The 22,277-nt window shown below is 42.2% G+C and overlaps 2 protein-coding genes across 3 annotated transcripts in view; both read right to left on the bottom strand.

Moving 5' to 3' along the window:
* The window catches only part of man1a2 (mannosidase, alpha, class 1A, member 2), a 399,576-nt gene that overhangs the window by 20,296 nt on the left and 357,003 nt on the right, over positions 1-22,277 (bottom strand). The gene's annotated exons all lie outside the window — the stretch shown is intronic.
* wdr3 (WD repeat domain 3) lies at positions 1,159-20,113 on the bottom strand. Of its 2 annotated transcripts, none has more exons than XM_049595081.1 (27): positions 20,041-20,113; positions 16,384-16,585; positions 16,084-16,293; positions 15,744-15,862; positions 15,491-15,569; positions 14,981-15,076; positions 14,687-14,788; positions 13,073-13,174; positions 11,830-11,930; positions 11,566-11,670; positions 11,223-11,453; positions 11,049-11,142; positions 10,853-10,954; positions 10,605-10,687; positions 8,536-8,674; positions 8,347-8,403; positions 7,912-8,012; positions 6,005-6,116; positions 5,626-5,760; positions 5,470-5,520; positions 5,230-5,295; positions 4,884-4,976; positions 4,669-4,719; positions 4,511-4,554; positions 4,290-4,418; positions 2,458-2,551; positions 1,159-1,483 (listed from the first exon to the last, which is right to left on the bottom strand). In XM_049595081.1, exons 2-27 carry the CDS (start codon positions 16,555-16,557, stop codon positions 1,328-1,330), a joined length of 2,826 nt encoding a protein of 941 aa, XP_049451038.1. In that variant the 5' UTR covers positions 16,558-16,585; positions 20,041-20,113; the 3' UTR covers positions 1,159-1,327. The 2 variants fall into 2 exon arrangements, with proteins under 2 accessions (XP_049451038.1, XP_049451039.1); XM_049595082.1 differs by having other exon boundaries at positions 14,687-14,785.

Here is a 22,277-nt window from a genome sequence, read left to right as displayed (position 1 = left end):
ACAACACACCCAGAAAATATTGCTGTGGGATTTCATATTCAGATTTGGCACGAGGCGCGAAAACACTGAGCTGTATCTCGTGCTGTAACCTCATTTCAAGTTCAAGGAAATGTCATACAATCATTTACATGTTTGGCACACGTGGGCAGATCCGAGGCCTTCGCTTCAACGATGCATTTTTCCTCCTTTTCAACAGTTTGTGATGATTAATCTAAACTGCTGCTGGGTGCTAATATGGTGTAAGTGCTGTGCGAGTGTGTCAGAGTGCGGTCTGGGATTTTCCTGAAGAATTTTTAATTTTGGTAGGTGTGACATTTACAGCCTCGAGACCAAATCCAGCCCCATAAAGAGCTGCTGGCCCCCTTTTTTTTTAACAACCCTGTAAATACAGAGTTAATTTGTTTTCTGTCCGCCATGAGATTAAAACATGAACAGTGAGCGAGAGGTGTTTTAAAGGGTTCATTTCATTATTCCACTGCGCCCCACGGTCAGGAAATAAACACACTTGTGGAAAATGAAGTGTGTGATGTGGGTGTGAAACTTTTCTAAAGGTCACAGGATTAGAGGGGGCCGGGCACGTCAGAAAACACACGCCATTCACATGTGAGCAAAACGCAGAGATGAAAACTGAGACGCAAGATTTTCTCCCCTGCTGTGAAATATGTTTACCACATCTACCCAGCCTTGGGACTATAAATTCAGCCCAAGTTACAAGGGCTGTAAAGTCAGGCTACATCTCCATGATTTTAGCGGTGGACGGCTGCAGCGAGGGGAGCTTTTTTCTCAGACTAGTCCTAGACTCGCTCTGTGGGACAGTGTGGTCACATCCAGGTGGTCTGGGGCTCAGGTAGTCTGACAGGTTTCCAAACCCCTGCCATGTCCAAGCCATGTTTCGCCTGGTTTGGCTCCAGGCCTGAATCACTCCCTTTAGACCTGTTGGTCAGAAACCAGCTTAAATCAAACCTGTCCTGTGTGTGGTGACCATGGAGGCAGCGCTGCTTCAAACCCAAACTGTATGTATTTAAGGCCTAAGCATATATGAATATATTTTATAGAGACTTAAAGCTGCAGAGGGAACTGCTGTGGAGACACACTACATTTCTCTCTGCTGCGGAGGATTTATTTATTTTGAAAGCCCCCATGTAAAACCTCAAGAACTGTGAGAAAAAGTCAGACAGTTTATTTGAGAAATGAAGTGTGCTGCTGAATAACACAGTTACATCCTATCAGGATTTCATAACATACATAAACCTCTCAGGTCCACCCCCAGAGTACAGCGAGGAGTGGATGTTTATACATGACAACAGTCAAAAATGTCAGTTCAGATTCAAGCGATGGTCAGGATGGCTCGCTCCCTCTTCCTCCTCTTCTTCTTCTTCTCTGTCAGTTGGCCCGTAGCGTCGGCGAAGAACATCACGTCCTCTTTGCTCTCAATCTCCCGCTGGAGGAACTGGAGCCCTGCGCTGTTGAAGCCCATCACGTCCTGAGACGTAAAGACAAAAGAGATGGTGATGCATTGTTGAAGACAACCAACTGACCCTTCACTAAGTCCTGCCCCCAGATGCAGACTGGCCAATCATAACCTAGCATTAGGCCAGCTCAGACAAGGGTCCATTGACTCTAATGCAGTCGTTTCAGATTTCCTTCATTTTCAGGCTGGTTTTGTGGATTTGGAGCTAAATGTTGTGCCTGGGGCACGTCGTGTATTAATGATACTCGTTACCTGGAGAGGTTGGAAAAAGATATACGTTTCTTCCCTGTTCCAAAACCAAAATCAAACCCTGAAAAGTGTAGGGTTAGCTAGCTAGCTCTGAAGATATAGCCTACTGAATGTATACACATGCTGCTTTTGCTTTTTAATGATTATAACAGTGAAACAAAGACTGACCCTGCTGTACAGGAACCAGTGAAGAGAAGCAGGGAAACTTTGCTCATATTCAACCAGCTGTGTGTCATCACAGTGTGTGCAGATGAACGTTGTTTGACTTCACCCGGAGATCTCTGCCCGTCTGGTGGCGAAGCCAAACACGGTTCATCTGCACACACTGCGATGCCACACAGCTAGTTGAATATCAGCAAAGTTTCCCTTTATATTCATTGTCTTGTGTGGCGATCAGCAGTGATGTGGTGGTTCACTTTTACACTGTGATCTGTAGCCTATAGTTCGGCTTTAGCTTCTAACTATCTTTGTCTTTTTAACCTGTTGTTGCTGCTGAGTCAGTTTGACATCCTGGATATATCCTTCAAACACAGACTGTAGACCCCTCTGTCTGCTTCTCTCTGGAATCACTGCTTCATTTTTCCAAAAATATGATAATATTTCCTCAGGGAGTGCAGTTAGTTACAGTGTGGGCTCCATGCTTACTGCGACAGCTTGTCGGACCATCACAAAGGGGGCGGGACTTAGCGAAAGGTCACTTCTGAGTGACAGGATTCTCCTCTCTAGATGTCACTTACTCTAATTTCTCGCACTTTTGAAACAGTGTTGGTCCGTAACTCGTCTATGACAGACAGTAGCATCTGGTTACTGGAGATCTGACCAAAGTGGATCCTAGAAAGAAACAGACAACAACACTTGATCACCTGAACAATCAACAGCAGCTTGAACAGAGTTACATTACACAATTTGCTCCGCCACCTCAGGAAAGGCAATAGACAGGCTAGAGATAGAAGAGTCTTCTAATTATCCACAAAACAGTATTTCTGTCTTATTACCCTGAATACTGAACGCTCTCAAACACTTAAATCAGATAATTCTGTAGCCCCTTTAAATTAGCTCAGGCCTGTCCACACGTTCTCTTACGTCACTGTAAACACATCTTTTACAAAACTCCATCCAGGGCGGAGATTTGAAGTGTTTTCAGTGTTGACAGAGAAAACTAAGTTTTTAGCTTGTGATGTCAGAGTGCACCGTTATCTCCTTTCTGAGGCCTCCTGATTGGCCTCCTTCTTCTTCATCACCTTCTTCTTCTTCACTACCACTGTCCTCTTCTTCACCACCACCACCACCGTCCGTCTTCTTCTTCTTCACCACCTTCTTCTTCACCACCACCGTCTTCTTCTTCACCACCTTCTCCTTCTTCAACATCTTCTTCTTCACCACCACTGTCTTCTTCTTCACCACCACCTTCTCCTTCTTCAACACCTTCTTCTTCTTCTTCACCACCACCGTCTTCTTCTTCACCACCACCTTCTCCTTCTTCAACACCTTCTTCTTCTTCTTCACCACCACCGTCTTCTTCTTCACCACCACCTTCTCCTTCTTCAACACCTTCTTCTTCTTCTTCACCACCACCGTCTTCTTCTTCACCACCTTCTTCTTCTTCACCACCACCTTCTCCTTCTTCACCACCTTCTTCTTTAACACCACCATCTTCTTCTTCACCACTGTCTTCACCACCACCATCCCCTTCTTCTTTACCACCATCTCCTTCTTCACCACCACCGTCCTCTTCTTCACCACCACCACCACCGTCCTCTTCTTCACCACCACCGTCCTCTTCTTCTTCAACACCATCTTCTTCTTCACCACTTTCTTCTTCACCACCACTGTCTTCTTCTTCTTCACCATCTTCTTCTTCTTCACCACCATGGTCTTCTTTTTCACCTTCTTCACCACCACCGTCCCCTTCTTTAACACCACCATCTTCTTCTTCACCACCTTCCCCTTCTTCTTCACCACCACCGTCCTTTTCTTCTTCTTCACCACCACTGTCCTCTTCTTTAACACCACCATCTTCTTCTTCACCACCTTCCCCTTCTTCTTCACCACCACCGTCCTTTTCTTCTTCTTTACCACCACCGTCCTCTTCTTCTTCACCACCGTCCTCTTCTTCTTTACCACCACCGTCCTCTTCTTCTTAACCACCACCGTCTTCTTCTTCTTCCTCTTCACCACCTTCACCTTCTTATCCTCCCCTTCTTCACCTCCGTCGTCTTCTTCTTCTTTGCGTGGTTTTAGGTTTGTGGCTCTATAGCTGCCTGTTGGTTTGATGCCTCAATAGTGTTTTGCATTTTAATTTTGACTAAGATTTTCTTATAACAGTGCTCTTGTGGACAGGAATTTTTGGGGGGAACAAAGGTGTGTGGTTGAAAAAAGTGTTTTCAAAATACCTCTATGTGTGTGGACTAGACATTTTTATTTGGCTAAAACAAATTTTTCTTCTTGAATTCAATGTAACAGGCTGAGTAACTGATATACAAAAGGTCATTTTGTGAAGTGAAGTATTCCTTTACCAAACAAACACACAACCTCCCTCTCCTTTACACACACAGTTCTCTACACTCACTTGAGGAGGAAGAACAGGCAGCGGCAGACCAGCTCCACCTCCAGGCCCTGCTTGATGTAGCTGTTGAACAGCTTCAGCAGCTCGGGGATGTATGGGAACGGTAACACCAGCAGGGAAACCTCCAGCTCACTGGGGATCACAAAAACCCACTGATTGTGTTCATATGAACAGAGCACTGCAGATGGTGATGAACTTCAGGAGTTCACAGGCTCAAGTCTTACCTGGATCTGACCTTCTTTATGACGTCTAAAACGTAGCGAGACGGCTGAGAGAGAAACAAAGACAGACTCAGTTACCTACAGCTGATTATTGAAATCAGTGTTCAGTTATTGGAAGTGATGTTGGTTAGACATTTATTTTTTCTCATTGTTCAACTTACTGTAACATTTCCAAAGGCCACGAGGATGGGGTTAGGTTGTGGTGGAGGAAGCTGCAAAACAACATCAGATTTGTTTAATGAATCAGAATGCTAATATCATTAATATGCACAAATAAATACCATAAAGAAGCTGAAAAAGTTTCCCATCTTGCATCAAAAATGTTTAAGGATTTTTAAGCTCCACACCCCTCTCCTCTCCTGGTTCATGTCTCTACCTCATTGCCTGCTGTCTGACAGGCGTATTTATACTCCTCCATCTTCCTGTTTTCTTCTTTGTAAAGCTCCAGAGCCTCCATGATTCGCTCTGCCTGCAAAAACAAATCAAAAACATCAACAATAATCTTGCTAACACAAACATGCTAATTCACAGCTGTCACAGTCTATGAAGCAATAGCTCAGTCTAAATGGTCAAGTAATCCCTTTTTTTTTACCTGCTTTAGGAACACATAAATATGACTTGCTTTAGCCAATCACATGAGTATTTTAATGTCAGCAACTACAACTTTAAACTATCTAGCATTAGCATCCAAGCAACATCCAGGAAGTGCTGAGTCCACTCACAGCTTTGACGGTCTCAATGGTCTTCTTGCCGGCTGGTGCTGCCTCTCCTTCAGTCTCTCCAGGTACCTGAAGATAAAAACAAGTTCATGCATCACTAACATCCATCTAACACAAAATTCTAACTGCTTTTTCCTTCATTTAAACAGGCAGCAGGGACTGAGTATAAAATCTCAACCATCACTTGAACAAGGCGACTGTAAAACTATATTACTCAAGTACAGGTAATGACTGAGCTCTCACCACAGGAGCATCTCCTTTGGCCATGCTCTCCTCAAACTCTGCTTCTCGCTCCTGTAAATATAAAAACAGGGTCATTTAGAGACACAAAGAAACTGTGTGTGTATGTGTTTGAATCACGGTTGGATCTGTCTGTGTCCGCCCTGTCCTGCACCTCACCATCTCTCGCTCCTCCTCCAGGATGATGGGCTCCCTGGTCCTCTCCCACAGACGCAGGGATTTGTCGTGGGATGACGACACAATGTGATCGCCGTTTGGGCTGATGGTCAGACACCAGACCTCCCGATGATGACCCTGTGAGGTAGAGAGAAAAGCCAAATGTCAGTCTGGAGGTGTCTGGTCCTTGTTACAGTGGAAGAGTTTTATGCTTTGTCAGCAACTGTTCATAATTTAGTTTTTGACTCTCTGTTTATCAAATCTAATATACAGCTGACAAGCGATGTGTGGTCACCATCAGAGATGTGAAGTAAGCCTGCCACAAGACCACTGATCTAAGACATTGGACCCCAAATATGAAGGGTAAGGAGCAGAGCGTCACCTCTAGTGTCTGAATGTGCTCAAACTTGTCGGCGTCCCACTGTTTAATCTTCTTGTCCTTCCCTGCTGTGAAGAACAGATGAGTCTTGGGGACGAACTGGAGGAACATGACGCTGTGGAGAGCAAACAGAATGAGCAACGAGAGAGTCAGCTGAGTGAAGAGGTAAATTAGAAAATAAATACAAAGCTCAAAAGTAAGATCTTTTTCAATTCACTACAACTACTGAAATTAAAAAAAAATCATCACATTTCCATCTAGGGACTTTTCTTTCTTTAAAAAAAAAAAAAAAAAACAGCCTTGTGTGCCTCCATCTGGTAAACTCCTGTTACCATCTGGGGTCTTTTATTTTGAAAGACAAGCCTTGTCCAGGGCCCTTGGTAAAACTTTTGTTACTATTTGGGCTCTTTCAATTTGAAAATCAACAAGCGAGCATTGTCCAGGGCCCCACACTAAACTCCTCATACCAACTGGTGGCTTTTATTTTGAAAATCCTGGCTTTTCTAAGGCCCCTAGTAAACTAATGTTACCATCCAGGGTCTTTCATTTTGAAAATCCAGCCTTGTTCAGAGCCCTTGGTAAACTAATGTTACCATCTGGGGTTTTTTATTTTGAAAATCCAGCCTTGTCCTGGGCCCCTGGTAAACCGATGATACCATTTGGAGTCTTTTACTTTGACAATCCTTGCTTTTCCAAGGCCCTTAGTAAACCCCAGATACCATCCAGGGTAATGGTAAATGGACCTGCATTGTATAGCGCCTTTCTAGTCATCCGACCACTTAAAGCGCTGGGTTTTTTTTTTTGTTGTTGTTTTTTTTTTTTACACTACGAGTCACATTCACCCATTCACACACACAGCCATACACTGGTGGCCGAGATTACCATACAAGGTGCACCTGCTACTCAGTTGTTGTTTTTTTTTCAAGTCACTCACACACCAATGGAACAGCCATCAGGAGCAATTTGGGGTTCAGTATCAGTATTGGTGGACAACCCACTCTACCTCTGAACCTTGAATTTTGAAAGTCAAGCCTTGTTCAGGGCCCTAGGTAAACCACTATTACCATCTGGGCTCTTTTATTTTGAATGTCAAACATTGTCCTGGGCCCTTGGGAAACTAATGTTGCCATCTGGTGTCTTTATTTTGAAAAACTAGCATTAGCCCACACTAAACTCCTCATACCAACTCCTGGCTTTTATTTTGAAAATCCAGTCACTTCAGTAGCCCTTGGTAAACTAATGTTGCCATCTGGGGCATTTAAAAAAAAAAACAAAAAAACTGGCATTGTCCAGGGCCCTCTGTAAACTCCAATATCAACTGCCGGCTTTTATTTTGAAAATCCTGGCCTGTCCGAGGCCCCTGGTCAACTAATGTTATCATCTGGGGCCTCTTACTTTGAAAAACTTGCATTGTCCAGGGCCCTTTGTAAACTCCGATACCAACTGCTGGCTTTTATTTTGAAAATCCTGGCTTGTCTGAGGCCCCTGGTAAACTACTGTTACCATCTGGGGGCTTATTTTCTGAAAAACGTACCAACATCAGAGCTAACACTGTGAGCTCTGATGTGATTTGGATCACAATAGTGTGAATTCACACAACTAAGTGAAGACAGATTCACTTCGACATTAAATAAGGAGAGAACAAGATTAAACACCAAAGACAGAAGTGAGATGATCCGTGAGAGAACAGATGAGCGGCGAGATGAAAGAGCAGCTGGTGTGAAGTCACAGGGCAGTGCGAGTGAAAAGGACATGGATCAGAGTCCCTGACCACAACACATGAAGTCACAGCTGGAAACTCAACGGCCTAGAAAATGATGTCATCACCAAATATTTGATCAAATAAAAACAGATTTAGTTCCAACGAACACACGACATGTTTGCTTTGAGTCCGTGTTGTTGGGTGTTACCTGTCGTCATGAGCAAACATGGAGCGGTGACAGTCGCCGAAGTCCAAACCCCAGATCTTCACGTTTCTGTCAGCGGAGCCGGTGGCGATAAGCGTGCTATCCTGGTGAACAGAGACATGAGGTCAGAGCGTGGGAGGCAGGACGGGGTGGGGGGGGGGTCAGATGAGTTCAAGTTTGTTCCACAAACTGATGTAATGACAGTCATTACCGAGTGAACATCAAAACTGCATCTTATCCAACACCAAGAACAAATGTGGGAAGATATTTAAAGGTCCCCTGTGGAGTTTTTGAACTCTAGTAATGCTTCTTTAAATTTCAAAAACCTGAAACAAATGTTCACGGCTGTTTACTGTGATAATCTCACGAAATAAAGTGTGTTATACCCTTTGTTATTGAGGCCGACAAGCAGCTGATAGTTAAAGCTTTTGTACTCACGTGTGAGATGTCCAGACAAAGTACAGGCAGCTTGTGTCCATACAGAGACAAGAAGAACTGGAGCAGCCAGATGGAGAAAGGTCCAGTTACAACAGAATATATGACACTATTAATGACGCACTTATACATTGAATATGGCAACATTATTTTATTGAATACAGGCAGAGCTATTAATATAAATGTACGTACCTTGAGTGTGTCAGTGTAGAAGACCTTGACGGTGCAGTCTAACAACGACACAGCCAGCAGTCTGTGGTCAGGAGAAAACTTCACACACAAGACATCTTCCTCCAGCTGCAGAGTGCGGGTGTGCTTCACTGTCAGCCTCCTGTATCACACACAAAATAAAATTCCTTGTTTGCACGTGGAAGGGCAGAGAGGTGTGCTCTCTCCGCCTTAGGCTTTCTGCGTAGGCCTAGGAAAGGCAGAGGGGCCCCAGAACAGAGCCATATCGGCAAATATAATACTGCAAATGGAAAAAAGTTTTCTTTGACTAAAGTGGTCCTGACTGAGCCACAGTGTTGGTTCGGTATCATAACCACAGCAGAACCCCAGATTCACAGAGTATTAGCGTAGCTGTAGCTGTCGCTATTTCAGTGTGTTTTCAGTTAATGAAAGTTAACTGTAATGTTTGGTTGCCTAAAAAAGTCTTATTCGGCATTTGATTGTAGTAAAAGACCCTCTAAGGAGACGAATGTTCAGTTTTTCCATTAAGTACATTTTGTTTTAATGGTTTTAAGCCTGTTATTCGCTAGCAAAAATTAGCATTAGCCTTAGAATAATCCCAGTGAACTAGAGGCTGACATTTTTGCGGGAGTCCCACGGGTCATGTGATTCCCGTGGGATTCCCACGGGATGGGAATCAGTTTCACTATTCGTCATGTGATTGGGACGGGATGGGAAAAAAAGCCAACGGGAGCGGGCGGGACTGGGAATCGTAATTAGGCCTGTCGCATATGCAATAAGTCGGTTATTTGCACGGTAAATTAAAAAGGAGACGGTAGCTTTTCCGGCCGCGATTAATTGTCATACTCATGCGTGTTTGTTTTCCTCGTCTCTCTCCACCAAAGAGACTGGACGACAAGAGCGTTCACTACCGTGCATCGTCTGGCAGCCAGGTGAGTTGGTTCATTAGGGTAATAAACGGAGGGAAAGCTCTTGTCATTGAGTGTCTTTGTCTCTGTGGGGGAGGCGGGGCTATGGGCTACACACACACAGAGTGTGATCTTAGTGAGGAGGAGATGAGGCGGAGAATTAAAAGAGAATTGAGCCTAAGAGAAAGACAGGGAACTTGTTCCTAAGCCAAATGACAGCAGGGAGCCCAGTAATTTGGACGAGCCGGTGTGCCGGGTTTGTTCTAAAACCATCTCAACAAAAAGAGCGAATATGACCAACTTAACTGCACACCTGAGAGTGAGAGTCTGGTTTTTTGTATTTATTTTGATATTTTTACATGTTATTTTGGATATTTAAATTTTCTTTTTTGCATTCCTAAATATTCTTGTCAAATAAATGTTTATTTCTCTTTCAAAGGGTGTCAATATACCTTTATTATCATTATATAAGTTTTAAAAAATGGTCTAAAAACAGCAAAAACAATAAACAACAATAATAAAAATGGTCTTAAAAGCACAATATTATGCAATATTATGGCTTATCGCAATAATTTCTGATGCAATTAATCGCCCAGCAAAATTTGTTATCATGACAGGCCTAATCATTATAACAGTAGTCAAGTTTTTATAAAGTAGTTGAAACTAGCTCCACCTCCAGCAGCTCCAACAGTAACATGCTGCTCTAACACTGATGCTTCAGTATTAATAATCTAATGATGTCATATATAATAATATCAGTCAGAGGAACCAAATATTACTTTTACTGCAGTACTTTAACTACATTTTTCTCTTTCAGAACTGGTTGTTACGAAATGTTGTCTGACCACATCAGAAATCAAATGTGTTTATCATTCTGAACAGCATCAAGGTGGAGTGAATGTTAAAATAATTAGGCAATAAACATCAAAACACAACATTAGATGTCGGGACTGAAAATCCACTCCCGTGTCACCCTCTACAGTGAACTAGCTGTACATGCACCATGGTAACCAAGCAGGGTTGTCTCCACCCTCTCTTCCAAATGTGGTCACTTCTGGCTTAAAAAATCCAAGATGGCGACGGCCAAAATGCCAAACTCATGGCTTTGAAGACATCACAATGGCTACGATCATTATTTTTATACAGTCTATGATGGTGACTTACTTTTGTCCACTCTCTTTGTCCTTCATCAGCTCAAACTCCCAGAACTTCACTGTCTTATCTGCACCTCCTGTGACGAGCCCCCTCTACAGGAATTAGACACACACACACACGACGAATGAGACAAGCAATAAAAGACAGCTGTTTTTATGATCTATGTGAGGTATGATATAGTAAGAGATAAAGAAAAACGATACGGTCAGGTTGGACTGCAGATAAATGGACAGAGTGTTGGCGGTTGTCTGGTTTACCTGGTCTGGGGCCAGGCACAGGGACCACAGAGCTCCGTCATGAGCATCCACTGTCTCCAAGAGGCTTCCTGAGGCCAACTCGAAGATCTGCAGCTTCCCACTCTGACAGGAAAAACAGCAGTGAACACAACACATGATCTAAAATAGTGTCCCTGTCCCCTCGTCTCATGGAAGAACTTCTGAATGAAGGTAATACCTTAGTCCCCAGGATGATCTGTCTGTCTCCAGGTACGAAGAGCGAGCAGAGGGCATACTCACAGGCCATGGTGCGAATCACCTGCAGAGTTGACCTGTAACAGAGGGGCGGGACTTCTTGTTAGACCACCACTCAGTTTTGTCACATTCATCAAAAACCTGTGAGACTTTTCACCTGTTCCAAACTTTGACTGTGTCCCCAGAGGCGGAGAGGACGGCCAGGTTGTCCGAGCTGAAGGCCAGCGTACGGACGTCTGTGCGGTGGCCGCCGAGTGTGAGGCGAGCCGTCTTGTTGGCTGTGGGGGTCTTGTCTGAAGTCTTCAGGCTGTAGGTCTCGACGGTGTTGTTCTGCAGCAGCAGCGCCACCTTCAGCTCACCACCTGCACACATCAGGCAGTCCACCCACCTGAGAGGGGACGGAGGTGATGAGTGTACGGACTTCGGTAATTAATACACCCGTTGGTCACGTGTTCACCTCTCTGACCTCTAAGCTGCTTCATGTTTGGCTCCACACTGACCTGATCTTGGCGGAGGCCTTGATGTTGGTCAGTCTGAGGATCTCATCCTTCAGCATCCTCTCCACCACCGGCTCTGCTGCCTCCTCGCCTGCATCTTCCTGAGCTCTGCAGCAGGGGGCAGCAACACATCAAGCTTCAGCGTTTAACTGGATAGTTTTACAAGTGAGTTCAATGCTGGATAAAGTGCTTAAAAATATGAATATAAGGAGCAGCTGGATGTGTCTCAACCTTTCAAATGAACTAAACAGAAATAACTGTCATTACTTTGCTGCCTTCTTTTTGGCTTTCTTCAGCTTCTTGGTCATTTTCTTCTGCACTTCGTCCTCTGACAGCACAGTGAAGAGCTCCAGGACCGAATCATTGCCCTGATGACACATGAACACAGATATGTATAGAATTAAGAGCCAACAAAATATTATATTTAATAACTAGATAATTGTATTTCCTGCAGAAAATACATGTGAATGCTAAAAGCTGAACTGAATCTCAAAGCGGTGTGGGACAACTGATGATTTGGGGTCCCAAAGGCTGTGGGGCCCCTGAGGGTGATGCTTTCAGGTCCCTGAGGTTGTGGGACCTCGAGAGGTTTGGGGCCATTGATTATGTGGGGTAATTGAGGCTGAGGATCTGAGGTCTCTGTTTGCACAGGGCCTCTGAAGGTGTGGGGCCCCTGAGTGTAGTATGTATAGCATAGTATGCAAAGAGCCGGGGTCACAGTATTCACAGTAATAATGCATTTGAATGTCATTTATTCTAATTAACAAAAAGTGCATCAAATACAATGTAAGTCTCTCTGTGTGATTCCATCTTCAGGATCGTGACACATCAGACCAGCTTCATGACACTAACACAGACAGTAATGACGCACTCTGCCTCATTTCACCTCATCTTAATTGAACACACTGTGAAATCTCCAGCTGACAGCCAGCTGAGCTCAGACAGGAACAATCATCCTGCATCAAAGGAAATAACTCTGCAGTTAACAATGTTTTTAATCCGAAACAAACATTATGGAAACACAAACAAAACAAATTTAACAAAACTGTGAATCATTAATCAGTTTGTCATGTGGTCACAAGACAAAATGATTAAAGGACAAATATTTGAGGCCGCATCTGTAAAGTTTTTCTTTAATTTGCACTGTGGTAGAAACTTAATGAAAGAAATCAGGACTTCACTGAGATTAACAGCCACTGAGGAGGGACAGTTACAGCCAACAGTGCTGGAAAAAACCCCAAACTGTGGCCTCAAATGTCATCTTGACGTCTGACATCAAAATTATTCTACCAAAGAAACTAAGGCTGCACCCACGCCTGTGCCTTTTCATTTTAAAAACCATACACATATATCCATCTTGAGACACTTAAAAACATCCACTCTGTGTCTTAAATTTGGTTTGGTCAGAAAATCTAAATGATTCCTGAAAAGACGCCAACAGCCTCTGCTCCACATGCTCCAGACATTTTATCATCTTTTAGAGGAAACATGGAGACACTTGGACACTCACGTGGCAGGCGATGACTCTGGCCCTGGCGTCTGCTGTCAGCGAGACGACTCGGTCTCGGGCCTCTCTCAGGATGGAGCCGGCTTTCTTACAACTCAGGATCCGCTGAGAGAGGAAGAAACAGAGAGAGGACAATGTTTAAAGCCAAGTAGAAGCAGAGGAGATTTATTTGAGGTCAAAACGGTGCGCTGTGAAAATGCTTTCGAAAACACAGCAGCATCACTGTGAGGAAGTCACAATTAATCAGTGTGAGGTAGGGCCGTAACAGTACATGTATTGGTGTCGAACCGTTCGGTACGCAACTTTCGGTTCGGCACGACCCTGTACCGAATTATTGGGCGCAGGATATTATTTTATTTTATTTTGTTTTATTTTAATTCCGTTTTTGCGAGCTGAACCATTTAAAATATCTAGTTCCCCAACGGACATAATTGAGTGACGGACCGAGTCCCGTAAATCTCCGCTTTCACTTTGTGCAGCGTATTCTCGCATTTTGACAACATGGCAAGTGAGCCTGACGAACCTGAAGACCCACCCGCAAACCTTAAGTCCTCCGTTTGGGAACACTTTGGTTTCAGGGTAAAATACGAAGATGGAAATAAACAAGTGGACAAGACAAAAGCAGTGTGCCGACACTGCAGAACAGCAGTCGGGTATGTACTTGGAAACACGTCTAACATGCTAACGCATCTAAAGCGACACCACCCGAGTTTGAACGTTAACCGGCACGACTAGAAAAAGCAATCATGTGCAAACTACGATATCGTCGTCGTTTAAAAAGAAAGAGCGTTTCCCTGACCATCGCGCTAAAGAAATCACCAACGCCACTGGAGTTGAGTAAAATTGTTTAAGCTGCACTTTAGATATAAGCATGTTTTGTTTACTGCACTTTAACAAAGTGGGAAAGCTAAGTAAGTTCCCAGTAAAACTGAATCTGAGCAGGCTTTAAAGCTGACCAGCTGCACTATACTTCTTATTTTAATTGAGTAAAACTGTTAAAGCAGAAATGTATATTTATATTTTTCATTCAAACAATGTGTTAAAAAAACAGCAGGATTTTATTTTTCACTTTTATATTTCTATTTTCACTCAAACAATGTGAAAAAGCAGGATTTTATATATATTTGTTTCATTCAAAAATTGTGTAAAAAGAGTTAACTGCTGTGGTGGTATGTTTTAATAAGGTTACCAATAAGTAAAAGATATTTAATAGTTGTCTATTTTTTTCATTACTGTACCGAAAAAAAAAACGAACCGTGACTTGTGTACCGAGGTACGTACTGAACCGAGATTTTTGTGTACCGTTACACCCCTAGTGTGAGGCTGAACATGAATGGTAAGACAGTTCCTAGTTCGAAACCAGGGTGGGGAGCCTTTCTGTGTTTGCGTGTTTAATGTGTGTTTAATGTGTGTTTTGAATCAACTAAACTTTACAGCATTTCACAGAAACCCCACCGCTGACTCGTGTTTTGAACGTGTAACTGCAGAGCGACACAGACACACCACCGCAGACAACTCACACACACTCTGAATTTCACATAGAGCCCCTTTATTAATGGCACTGTTTTACTGCTACTGTTGTTTTTCTCATTGATACATCATTGACTTCACTCGTACCTCTTCAGGACTTTCATCCACGTCGTCCTGGTTTTCTTCCTCGTCATCATCATCCAGCAGAGTTTTCCCCTTCTTCACCTTGGGCTCACCCTCAGCTTTCTCCTGAGCAGACACACAGACTTTACAACAACTGTGGCGACATCACTTTTATTTATTGATCTCTTTTGGTGAAGTTTCCGTAGCTGGAGCTTTTATTCGACCATGGCGCTCCAGCTAACTTCAGTTAGTCACTGACTGGGAACAGAAAAACTGGCATGTACTGAGAGCAGAGTGTCCAGCTGTGCTCTTCCTCACCTCCTGCAGGTAGTTAATGTCCCAGGCTCGGAGCTCACTGTCTGCTGAGCCTGTTAACAGCCTGTTCTCCTGGTTCAGCAGCACCATGCCCCACACCTAACACACACACACACACACACACACACACACACACAGAGAAATAAACACTGTCACATAGATTCATCTCATTAATACAGGGAGGACAGTGTCAAGTTAAACACAATATTAATGTTCCAGTAGGTTGTGTTTTAACCATTCACAAAAAGCCCCTGCAAGATTGTCAAAGATGGGGAGATTAGCCAGAGACCAAAACTGTTTGTCATACCAGGCTGTAAACATGTTTATTTCTGCTGTTAACATGGGGGTCTATGGGGATTGACTCGCTCTTGGAGCCAGCCTCTAGTGGAAATTAGAGGAACTGCAGTTTTAGGTACTTCTGCGTTGGCTTTATTTTACAGCCCTGAAAGGTTTCCACTTGGTTTGCACATCTGTTTGTTTATGTTAATGATCACAGAGTACGAAGCCCCTCACCTCACTGCGATGGCCCACCATGGTCTTGAAGCAGTGCTGCGTGTCGAGGTCCCACCACTTCACAAAACTGTCCTTGGAGCTGTACGGCAGCAGAGCACATAGACACACACACACACTGTGTCAGTAACACCGCTGTCAGTGATCACAGTGGACATAACTCTCTGTGTCTTTGCTCTTTAACTAATAATGACTTGTCATGAGTGTAATAATGTTTTGTTTGCTCAGCTCAGGCATCAGGTGAAAGGTGTGTTACCTGGTGACCAGGAGGTTCTTGTCTTTGAGGAACAAGGCCTGTGTGATGACGTCTTTATGGCCTCGCAGCCTGTACAGCCCACACTCGTTGATGATGTCCCACACGATCACATCTGTGTCCTGAGAGACGAAAAGGTTATAACATACTCATTGTGTGCTGTAACAGATAGGCACCAAATTAGTAGCTCAGATTGGAATCAGTTGGACACAAAAAAAAGGATTTGCGTGGATTTTTGAGAGCAAACAAAGTCCTCCGACCATGTGAAACTCAGATTAACACCTACGTGTAATTACATTCTTATCATGATCTGAAAAGCTGGTGTCTCCTCATCCCGACTCACCTTGGACCCAGTGACGAGCCGAGCTCCGAGTGCGTCATAGTGCATGACGCTGACAGCAGACTTGTGCCCATTAAAGGAGACGTTGCTTTCGCCGCTCATCAGGCTAAAGATTCGCACAGCACCATCCTCGTAACCCACGGCGATGTGGATGCCATCGGGCGAGGGGCAGAGGAAGGTCACCTCGTGTTTCTGGCCCTGCAGGATCAGGACCTAGACAGAAGGACAGACGCTGAATGAAAACTGGAAAAGACCTGAGTCAGAACAAGTTGTCCTCCACTACTGTCATAACCAAAACCTCACCTTCTCTCCTTTTCGGACATCCCAGATGAACACGTGTTCACATGCAGCCACAGCGACGTAGCGGCCCTTCTCTCCCCCTCGGAGGGTCACATATACAATGTTTGCTTTTTGGCTTCCAATGACTCCGAACACTGCGCTGGCGACGTAGCGCAGGTACTGCTTGGTCAACCCCATGACCGGCAGTCTTGGGTGATGATGAATCCTGTTTCACAAGAACACTTTGATTGATTACTTAAAAAAAAACTGTGGTATTCCTAAACTGAGTGAGTCTGAGGTATTTTATCTTTACTCATAGTACCTTTATCTTACTTTATTTAGCGCTTATTCTCCCCTGAATATTAGAGATGGACCAAAACAAACAAACCAATCTAAAACGACTCGTGTCTTGTATGTAACGGGTCAACCTATTGAATGTCCGAGTGCTCATGAATCATCTATTCTTTACCACTTACTGTTATGAGGTAGATCCGTCCAGAGAAATCTGTTTTTTGTGGATAAAATACATTCAAAATGATGACATATTTAACTCTTTTTCCCGCTGCTCATTTTGTTGTTATGAGGTTAAGTGCAGCGAGGACACTGAATGAACGAGTACTTTTTATTCGACTATATATATTTTTAACAGCTTACGTTACCTTGTAGGTTAAGATTATTACTACAAAAGATAAATAAACTAATAAATGATGATATATTATTAGGCCGTAAACAAAGCTAACCGGCAGTACGTAAAGTAATTAAAACTAGCTCCACCAGCTGCAACACATACAGTACAGGCCAAAAGTTTGGACACACCTTCTCATTCAATGCGTTTTCTTTATTTTCATGACTATTTACATTGTAGATTCTCACTGAAGGCATCAAAACTATGAAAACATGTGGAGTTATGTACTTAACAAAAAAAGGTGAAATAACTGAAAACATGTTTTATATTCTAGTTTCTTCAAAATAGCCACCCTTTGCTCTGATTACTGCTTTGCACACTCTTGGCATTCTCTCCATGAGCTTCAAGAGGTAGTCACCTGAAATGGTTTCCACTTCACAGGTGTGCCTTATCAGGGTTAATTAGTGGAATTTCTTGCTTTATCAATGGGGTTGGGACCATCAGTTGTGTTGAGCAGAAGTCAGGTTAATACACAGCCGACAGCCCTATTGGACAACTGTTAAAATTCATATTATGGCAAGAACCAATCAGCTAACTAAAGAAAAACCAGTGGCCATCATTACTTTAAGAAATGAAGGTCAGTCAGTCCAGAAAATTGCAAAAACTTTAAATGTGTCCCCAAGTGGAGTCGCAAAAACCATCAAGCGCTACAACGAAACTGGCACACATGAGGACCGACCCAGGAAAGGAAGACCAAGAGTCACCTCTGCTTCTGAGGATAAGTTCATCCGAGTCACCAGCCTCAGAAATCACAAGTTAACAGCAGCTCAGATCAGAGACCAGATGAATGCCACACAGAGTTCTAGCAGCAGACCCATCTCTAGAACAACTGTTAAGAGGAGACTGCGCGAATCAGGCCTTCGTGGTCAAATAGCTGCTAGGAAACCACTGCTAAGGAGAGGCAACAAGCAGAAGAGATTTGTTTGGGCCAAGAAACACAAGGAATGGACATTAGACCAGTGGAAATCTGTGCTTTGGCCTGATGAGTCCAAATTTGAGATCTTTGGTTCCAACCGCCGTGTCTTTGTGAGACGCAGAAAAGGTGAACGGATGGATTCCACATGCCTGGTTCCCACTGTGAAGCATGGAGGAGGAGGTGTGATGGTGTGGGGGTGTTTTGCTGGTGACACTGTTGGGGATTTATTCAAAATTGAAGGCACACTGAACCAGCATGGCTACCACAGCATCCTGCAGCGACATGCCATCCCATCCGGTTTGCGTTTAGTTGGACGATCATTTATTTTTCAACAGGAAAATGACCCCAAACACACCTCCAGGCTGTGTAAGGGCTATTTGACCAAGAAGGAGAGTGATGGAGTGCTGCGGCAGATGACCTGGCCTCCACAGTCACCGGACCTGAACCCAATCCAGATGGTTTGGGGTGAGCTGGACCGCAGAGTGAAGGCAAAGGGGCCAACAAGTGCTAAACACCTCTGGGAACTCCTTCAAGACTGTTGGAAAACCATTTCAGGTGACTACCTCTTGAAGCTCATGGAGAGAATGCCAAGAGTGTGCAAAGCAGTAATCAGAGCAAAGGGTGGCTATTTTGAAGAAACTAGAATATAAAACATGTTTTCAGTTATTTCACCTTTTTTGTTAAGTACATAACTCCACATGTGTTCATTCATAGTTTTGATGCCTTCAGTGAGAATCTACAATGTAAATAGTCATGAAAATAAAGAAAACGCATTGAATGAGAAGGTGTGTCCAAACTTTTGGCCTGTACTGTATATGACTCTAAAGTGGCTGATTCTGCATAGTGAGTACTTTTACTTTCTGTAATTTAAGGATACTTTTAAGTTGCACAAAACACATTAAATTTTCTCCTTAAGTATGACACTTAAGGCTTAATTTCTCCTTAGCTGAGGGACGCACACAGTTGTACTGAATCCCTTATAAGGTTTCCTTAGTTTAAGGAAAAACATTAAGTCATGTACTGCGTTGAAAGAGATTTTACAGTGTTAAAAGTTACCATGGAGATTGTTTGCTTGCTTGGACGATATCACAAAGTTGGCTTATAGTTAGATATTGCAAAAATCGCAGACAAGGAAACCATATTGGTCAGAGGAGGAGAAGATTTACTTCTGGAGGAACACGGTCATAGAAAGCACAAACTACAAAGTAATTTTGATCCCAAAATATCAGAAAACAACTGCAGAGACATTGCAACAGAAATTAATTCAACTCTGTAGTGTAAAATCAAAATGGTTTATCAACATAAACTGTCATGTTGCAGTTAAGACAGTGTGAGATGTACCTTAACATATTTTTTTTTTTACCTTGCTTTGTGCAACAGTCTAGGGATTCCTTAAGTATAAGACCAAGACGAGCAAAATATTTTAGGGAAGACTCAAGTGTGTTTTGTGCAACCAATTTCATTTTAAGAAAACCTTAACCAACACGTTAAGGACCATCTGAACTTGAGGTGTTTTGTGCAATCAGCCCCTGAATACTCACTGATCATAATGCAGACTTTACAATACTTTCTAATGTGTCTGAAGTTGTCCACCGTGAGATGACAGTATTTTGTGCTGCTTTCACCTCCGATAGTGTCATTTTAATATCAATACAGGCGTATTACGAGTTTTCCTTAACTAATATTTGTCTTTTCTGATTTTAAATAATCGATAAATCCCCTAAATGCTTTCTTGCAATGCATGTTTAGCTTAATAAAAGCATGCCGAGCTATGTAAGTCAGAGGAGCCTTTGTTTTGGTGCAACAAACCGCCCGCGTGGTCGGAGTTTAGAGCCTCTGACACAGGCATTAACACAATACATGACAGACCCCGCCTGCCCGGCTATCCCTGTACCTCAAATCGAGCACAACTAACCCGGACACACCGCTTCTTCCTGAACCCACGTGGTGAAGCTGCTGGATAAATGTGGCTCCTTTAGTCAGATATGATGTAGATTAATGTCTGTGTATGTTTAGCATCAAGTTAACATGTATTTCTATGAAGTACCGTGTTTAATGTTTGGTTAGTTTCTCCTCTTACCTCTGAAATGTGTCACCGTGCTGTGCCTGTGTTGTGTTCCCTGCGCTGCTGATTCAGACCCGACTAATCGATCACACATCGCAGATGGTGTCACAGATCCTTTACATAAGAAGAAGTACTGATACACTGTATAAAAATAACAATAAAAAATCCTCTGTTAGACGTTAAATTCCTGCATTTAGAATAGTACTTAAGTCAAAGTATGTAAGTTTAATCAGGATGATGTTCTTGAAATATTAAAGATAAAATTAAATAATCCTTACTTCGTCCCAAAATGGGGATATTTACAACAATCCAGCAGTAAGAGGACAGTGCAAACAGGAAGCATCAATAGGAAAAAACACAAATATATAAGCACATATTGGTAAAAAAGAGACACACAAATCAGTATAAAAAGTAAACTGTACTAAACAAAGAGGAATACAATAAGCAAACAGTATAAAACACAAAGCAGTAAAAAGTTAACAGCAGAAAGAAGCTTAATATAATAAAGAGACAGACTGAATGGCTGATTTTACATTAAGGAACAATGTGTTATAGTACATTTAAAGTGTCTTCATATTTTATGGTATTTTTTCTATTCTATATTGATGTTCTTGACTGTTGCAGTACTTTGCCTTTATCTTGAGGTCCTCTTAACATGTTTTTTTTTTTTTTTTTCTTTAGTGTAATGTGTGCACAAGAGACCAAGGCAAAATCCTTGTAGGTGAAAACTTACTTACTTATTCTGATTCTGATTATTAAAAGGAAAAGCAGCAGATCTTCACATCTGTGAAGCTGCAACCATGAAATGTTTTACATGAAAAAATCATTGAAATTATTATTATTATTATTATTATTATTATTATTATTATTATTATTAGTTGTTGTGAATTGACAATTAATCTTCTGTTTGTCAACTATTGTTTAATGGTTTTAGCTGTACTTCAATAAATTGTTGGGTAGTTTATTTTTTTAACAAAACGTATTTTATGAGCTCTTAATATGTTTGTATGAAACAGTGGAAAAGAAAAGAGAACAATATTTGCCTCTGAAATATAGTGAAGCAGAAGAATAAAGTGCCAGGAGAATAAAAAGCTAAGGTGAAGTACAAGTTCTTCAAATTTACTCAAGTACCATACTTGAGTAAATAATTACTTTCACCACTTGTGTGTCCATAAAAGCAAACTATACTGTCATTTAAGAAAACAAAAATAATAGGTTTCTTTTCTTTTATTCTTATTTTTATTTTATTTTCTATTCTATTTTATTTATCTTTATATTGTAATTTGTTTAATCTCATACTATTTATTAATATTAGTAGTAGTAGTTCTTTTTTTATTCTTATTTTTTTTTTATTGTAATATTTTCAATTTTATTTTATTTATTTATTTTGCTCGATCATTTCCCCTCTATTGCTTCTGTCTGCGCTCCAAGAACACTTGAAAAGTGACTTGCTAAAGCGTTTACATTTTGTTAAATTAATCTGTATATAATTCTCATATTCAGCTGCAGATCACCGTGTTGTTCATTTAATCAGTGGTCGGACATATTTGTGTCACAGACAAATGCAGCAGGTTCTCAAAGGAGCCTGAACAGGCACAGCGGAAGTGTTGTTCTTTTATTAGTCAGCTGATTAGGAACCGAAGACAAGGTGCGTCAAGTTGGATAGAAATAACCGGAACAGAACGGGAAGTGACCATGTACTTGCCCTTGCAAATAAAGGCGTCTTATTTTCATATCACGACATGACTTAAACATCTCAGTGGAGAGAGAGGACAGCAAAAAAAATCATAGGAGGAGGAGTTTTACAGTTTGATGAACAGATCGAAAAGATCTCCTGTGGTATTCTCTGAAAAACATCAGACACAAATTATTTTTAAAAAGCAGAGCAATTTTTTATGTCTTGAAAAATATTGGTGTTGATAACTTTACAAGTTTGAGGTCTCCATTTAACCCACAGGGATCCTTGAGGGAGTTTCCGGTGGTCCCCCTAAAAATGGGGAGCTCTTTATTTTTATTTTTTAATTCACTCATTCATAGAAGTGAGCCTGATGTGAGTCAGAGTCATAAGAGTTACCATTCTGGTCGTAGGTTTCACTTCCCCCTTCCTTCCTAGTTCTGGTCTTAATCACATCTAACAACCAAAACATTTACAGATGGAGGTCCCTGTTAGCAAAATTTTATCAAATGCGTAGTCTGAGACCTGATTTGTATTAATTTAGGAGTCCTGGCCATGAAAAAGGTTGAGCACCAAT

The sequence above is a fragment of the Epinephelus fuscoguttatus genome, linkage group LG13 (genome assembly GCF_011397635.1).
Source record: "Epinephelus fuscoguttatus linkage group LG13, E.fuscoguttatus.final_Chr_v1".
Lineage (NCBI taxonomy): Eukaryota > Metazoa > Chordata > Actinopteri > Perciformes > Serranidae > Epinephelus > Epinephelus fuscoguttatus.
Note: the sequence above shows the minus strand (reverse complement) of the source record. Positions and strands in the feature narration are given on the sequence as shown.

Excerpts from the sequence above, each read along its gene's own strand:
- wdr3 (XM_049595081.1), bottom strand. The coding sequence starts at position 16,557 with ATGGGGTTGACCAAGCAGTACCTGCGCTACGTCGCCAGCGCAGTGTTC. Across the intron at positions 14,789-14,980 it reads ACATTAACTACCTGCAGGAG|GAGAAAGCTGAGGGTGAGCC; the intron begins GTGAGGAAGAGC and ends GTGTCTGCTCAG. Across the intron at positions 2,552-4,289 it reads TGCCTGTTCTTCCTCCTCAA|GATCCACTTTGGTCAGATCT; the intron begins GTGAGTGTAGAG and ends GTTTCTTTCTAG.